Source organism: Sinocyclocheilus anshuiensis, unplaced genomic scaffold (genome assembly GCF_001515605.1).
Source record: "Sinocyclocheilus anshuiensis isolate Anshui unplaced genomic scaffold, SAMN03320099.WGS_v1.1 scaffold311, whole genome shotgun sequence".
NCBI classification, from domain to species: Eukaryota; Metazoa; Chordata; class Actinopteri; order Cypriniformes; family Cyprinidae; genus Sinocyclocheilus; species Sinocyclocheilus anshuiensis.
Window position 1 is genome coordinate 1576234 of NW_015549606.1, and position 5751 is coordinate 1581984.

A 5751-nucleotide genomic window follows, 5' to 3' on the forward strand; every position below is an offset into this window, starting at 1 on the left:
TTCTTTATGCTTTTCCCCCGATCGCCCTGATCCCACAGGTAATCAGGCGAGTAAGGGAACAAAAACACAAGGTTCTCCTGGTGGCCCACCTTTGGATGAACCAGCTGTGGCTATCAGAGCTAACTCAGCTGTTGATAGCGGCCCCTTGGCCCGTTCCGCTGAGACGGGATCTCCTCTCTCAAGTGAATGGGTCAATATGGCATCCTGTGTGACCTCAGGAAGCTCAGCCCGTCTTAGCCTTGAGTTGTTGTTAATTTCTTAATGGGCATTGGTTGCTTATGGAAGTTTGATACTTTTAGTCGTTCCACTACATTAGCATGGCGTGATTGTACTGTGTTCCCATATGCGTCTAGCAAGACATAGTACGAGTGTAATATCGAAAGGGAACGTACTCGGTTACTAACGTAACCTCGGTTCCCTGAGATACGGGAATGAGTACTGCGTTGCTTGCCGTGCTATGTAGCTGCACGACTCAGTCGTCGCTTCAGTCGAAGTAAACCTGAGAATCCTGTGGCGAGCGCCCGCTTATATAGCCAGACGCCCCGCCCATTCTGGCGGGCTTTGGTGGGCTTCGTCGCCATTGGTTCGTTTTTTAAGCTCTGCACGAACCAATGGCCGTGCAGTTTCACTGCGTGAATGAAAAAAGGCTTCAGTTCAGGAGAAAAAAGGCTTTTTCCCCATATGCGTCTAGCAAGACGCAGTACTCGAAAGCGTGACTAGTTCTTTAGGGCACTATTAACCAGTTAAAGACGTCAGGTTAACATAAATTGTGTATGTAAAGACAACCTTAACTTTTACCCCGAAACAAGCCATGTCAGAGTTACCTGCAAAACGTTTCTTTTTTCTATGGAATAATTACATGAATAAACAATTTCCTTTGACTTTTTATGTTGTAAACAGTATGTTATTATAGTGCAACATATACATACAGATCAATATTCAGTAAAAAACAACATAAGAATAAACTGCTAGTTAAATCTACTGCATTTCACAGATCAAGTTTGAGAAAACCTCCCATATCCTGTACAGTCTCTTATTATACTTATTGTGCTTCTGCCCCACAGTACTGTGTTGTTTATCTTCTGAAAGAAGTTATGTGTTACATGATATGATAAATTTTTAGTGGCTGCAGGTTTTTGTTGGAGTGTTCTTTCATTTGTGCCTATCTTTCTAAACCTAGCCCCTGACTGAACGAAAAACAGAGTCGTTGCTTACTATACCACTTTTATTTTCACTCATTTTCACTCATCATTTGTTAAAGATGTTCTTCCTTAGCACTAAACCTCTTTAATAAATCAAAACTCACCCGAAAGCTTCTGAATAAATTCTACCAGACATTCTATGATGGTCTGGTTGACTGATAATGTTCACAGAAATATTTCACAGCTGTTTAACGACAAAGTCTGATCTTTGTTATGTAAGTGAGTCCTGGGTAAGACACAAATAAGAGTTTTTAAAACAAAGCTGAATGCTACTTTTTCCAACAGCAGTCTTCTCATACAGAAGTTAAGTTGGCCTAGGGCATGATGGGACCTGATACATGGATCGATAAAGAGATACACACAACTATACTGTAGATGTAAGCTCTGACATCTCTATGAAGCAGGGTCCTGGAGGTGGGAGAGAACAAAGGAGCGTTTCAAAGACTGGTGGGTTGCAGGGTGTCTAATCGGGGCAGGAACTGCTGACTGGTTGTGATAATTTACAGTAAGTCTTAGTACAGTGCTTTCTGTCCTTGGCTTTCAAATTCTGACCAGGCATCATTTAGTTCCATAAAAATCATCTTGGCATATTGTTCGTAGGGCTGTCCAGTAGCCTGCAAATGGGAAGAGAGAGAAAACTGATGCATTTTGTCTTTAAAATGCCTTAACTAGAGGGGTCCTATCATATTTTCAGGGTCAATAAGATTTTTAAGAAATGAATTAATACTTTATTCAGCAAGGATGCATTAAATTGATCAAAAGTGACATTAAATACATTTATAATTGTGCAAATAAAGAATTTTATAGAGAAATGCTGTTGATTATAACTTATAATATACTGTAATTCTTCATAGTATCCTAAAAATATTAAGAAACACAACTTCAGGAGGAGCACAAGGTTCTTGAGCACAAAATCAGGAGGAACGGCTGTGGAAAATTCAAATTTGCCATCAAATTAATAAACTACATTTCAAAATATATTCATATATAAAACCGTTATTTTAAATTGTAATAATATTTCACAAATATTACTGTTTTACCCTATTTTTGATCAAATAAATGCAGCATTGGTGAACATAGGAGACTTTTTCAAAAACATTTAAAAAATCGTACAGGTCCCAGACTTTTGAACAGTAGTGTATTTTGCAACTGTGCTTTTAAGACTTTATTGTTTCGCTTTAAAGTGCCCCTATTATACCATTTTTAAGATTCTTAATATTGTTTTTGGAGTCATGCATCCAAGGGCAAAAAGCTCTTTAATTTTCTCAAAATATGCATTTAATATCATCTCACTTTCAATGATTCTCAAATGATTTGTTCGAAGCAGTTCTAAGATTCTGTCTCTCTAAACCCCTCCTTTCCGTGAGCCTGCTCTGCTCTGATTGGTTAGATGGCTCAGCCTGTTGTGATTGGTCTACCGCGTACAGCGCATGTCGGAAATGATACGCCCATTGCCATAGTTACGTATTTTGAACGCTCAATAAAAAATATAAGCATCTATTACTTATACTTATAGGGCATTTTGTGAATCCTGTATTGAACTCCCCGACATGATGTTTACCACACGAACAAGCTACAGTGTTTGTAACTTATAGCAACTTATAACATAGGCGGGCATTATGCAAATGTGTTACCCCGTGACACATTTGCAAGGGAAGTGGGATTTGAATTACTGATGACTCGTTTCAGCTGTGCAGAGTCGATTCTTTCTTTTCTGAGACAATAACTATTTATTGTGCACTTTGCGGCTTTACAACTTTGCAGATTGTTTACATTCATATACAGCTACATTACACACTGCATACTGCATGGCAATATTCAAAATGGCATAATAGAGCACTTTAAGTACTTCAGTGTAAACTGAACAAATACGTCTCTCACCTTGTCAGGGTGCACCACCAGCACAGCTTTGCGGTAGACCTTCTTCACCTGCTCTGGTGTGACAAGGTCAGCCATGCCTACAGGTTTCCAGCGTGTCTCTCCCTCCCACAGCACTGTGTGCATGGTAGACAGCAACGCTCTGATGTTCCTCTCCTTCCCCTCAATCCAGTCCAGGATCTGCCACAAATAACGACATTATATTAAAACATCATGATGTGATTCACACTTGAACAAAGGCTTTAAAAAGAGGATCATGTAAGGGACAGTGCACAGTCAGCTAGTCATTATCACAAAATAAACAGCAAACATATAAAACAAGCAACTGACCATCAGAATCAAATATTCCAATCAGCCATGTAATATAAATATCAGCTTGTGCTTGTGTTTTATTTTTCACCTTGAGTTTCTCTGGGTCCATTTCTTTTGCCATCTCCTCTTTTCTCATTTCTGCTATGGTTTTTGGCCCCTTCTTCTCCTTAGTGCCAGCAAAACCCTGGCCTGAGAGGAGGTCATCAAAGTTAGTGTCCGAAACCTTTGGTCTGGTTCCTGAAAGAAAAAGGAAATAATTAATAATGTTTGAGTTGTTATTTATTATATTCTTTGTTGTTGTAATAATGAAAATCTAAAGAAAATATTAAGGAATACACAATATTGGTATCACTAACCAATATTGGAGATCTTCAGTATTACTTTATAATAGATACATAATTGCATGTGCTTATTTCCTCTATATAATTTAATTCATTTCATTTTAATCAAATTTTATTTGAAATTAATTTAATTTAGTTTTTTAAATCTAATATCACCTTTAAAATGTAATCAATAGCCAGTCTAATTAATTTAATTTTAATTTAATTAATTTTCAATTAATTTACATTTACATTTATTCATTTAGCAGACGGTTTCAATATCACTATTAAATGTAATCTTTGGCAAGTCTAAAAAATAATATTGATCATTCATATTTTATATGCATGTTGTGTTGCCTAAATTGACTTGTAGCTTTTCAAACAATTGATTTTAATTAATGTTGTGTGTGTGTGTGTATATATATATATATATATATATATATATATATATACTGTATATACAAACAACGCTTATAATAACAGAACATCCCTAAAAATAAGCACAACCTTGTAAGACTGGATCAGATTCGATGTCGAGTCACTAGACAGTGTCCAGTTACTCACCCATGTTAGGCTGTGCTTTTGCCCCAGTGGCTCCTGGCGAAGCTCCACCCATGCTGGAGAATCTGACATTGTAGTTGGGTCTGTTCTGTGGTGAAGTGTGAGGCATAGAGGGTCCAGGTGCTTTAGGTGGGGTCTGGTGCTGTGCACCCTGGGCCTGCGGCTGCCACTGAGCCCCACCTCCAGGCTGCCATGAGGGGAAACCTGTGCTGGGATGCCAGCCTCCAGAGGCAGTGTGCTGGGGAGAGGGAGCAGGCCGCTGGGGGGAGCCCATGGGTGGAAACGCTCCTCCGGTACCAGTAGGTGAGGTGGGCTTGCTGGAGAATCCCGAACCAGCTTGGAATGAACACACAGAGGTTAACGGTGATTCCATGATGAATGTATTAAAGGGAGAGTCCACCCAAAAATAAATGTGCAAAAAACTATGGAAGTCAATACAATTTTAACATTTGGGAGTAAAATTTTCATATTTGGCTAAACTATCCCTTTAAAATAAGGCTCAATAAGTTTCTTTTCCATTTACCTCCTCCCAGACCGGCTCCTAGGTTACCCAGATCAGCAAACGGGTCCAAAGTGTTGGGTTTGGCCTGGTGGGTGGGAGTACCATGAACTGAGCTGGTTGGGCTAGTGCTGGCAGACTTACTTCCCATCCCAAAACCTGCACCTGGTAAGACAAATCAAGATTTATAATTTAGTACCTTGAAGAGAGAAATTTAGATTTAAATCAAGATATTTTAAATTATCTGGTTTTCCAAACATTTGGTTGTGAATTCTGCTTCTGTCAACATTTAAAACTTGTCAGCCAGTTAACGTGAACTGGCTAACATAAGGTTTTTGGTTTTGTCAAAATTGCAAGAATGATTTGTGATAATGTCTTGATAGCATCAGCAAGAATAGGTAAAAAATGACAAACAAATCAGTAATGTCCTTTTCTAGAAAAAGTTTTTTATGAATTTATGGATGTTTTAAAGTTTCCTGTATAAAAAATAATAATAATAATACTGATGTATGATTTCCAGTTATTATTGCAAATGTTGTTAAAATTAAACATTTGACTTTACATAACATTTTTATATATGGAAATGTATAATAATAAATATTTGTTGTATTTTGTAATAATTTGATAATAAACATTAAAAAAAAGATAATTTTTTTTTTAATTGAATTAGATTTATTTATAATTTATAAATATAAATATATTTTATTTCATTTCATTTATTTTATTTTATTATAAATATAAGGTTGTGTGTGTGTGTGTGTTCTTGTTTATCCTGCATTGTGGGGACCAAATGTCCCCACAAGGATAGTGAAACCTGAATTTTTTGACACGGGAAAAAATATTAAAAATACTAAATGAATGACTCAAAATGACCAAATTTATCTGAAAGTGTAATAAAGCAAACAGGTTTTCTATAAGGGGTAGATTTAGGGTTAGGGGATAGAAAATATTGTTTGGTGTGTGTGTGTGTGTGTGTGTG

General features: G+C 37.1%; 1 protein-coding gene across 7 annotated transcripts in view; it reads right to left on the reverse strand.

Annotated features, from left to right (window-relative positions):
• Window positions 1-1251: 1251 nt before the first annotated feature.
• The window catches only part of LOC107659052 (putative tyrosine-protein phosphatase auxilin), a 34180-nt gene continuing 29680 nt past the window's right edge, over window positions 1252-5751 (reverse strand). For all 7 annotated transcript variants that reach the window (XM_016447859.1, XM_016447860.1, XM_016447855.1 and 4 more), the window contains 5 exons: window positions 4797-4937; window positions 4277-4609; window positions 3481-3629; window positions 3084-3260; window positions 1252-1816 (listed from right to left, as the gene is read on the reverse strand). In XM_016447859.1, coding sequence (XP_016303345.1) covers window positions 1715-1816; window positions 3084-3260; window positions 3481-3629; window positions 4277-4609; window positions 4797-4937 — 902 coding nt within the window. In that variant the 3' untranslated portion in view covers window positions 1252-1714. The remainder of the gene's footprint in view (window positions 1817-3083; window positions 3261-3480; window positions 3630-4276; window positions 4610-4796; window positions 4938-5751) is intronic.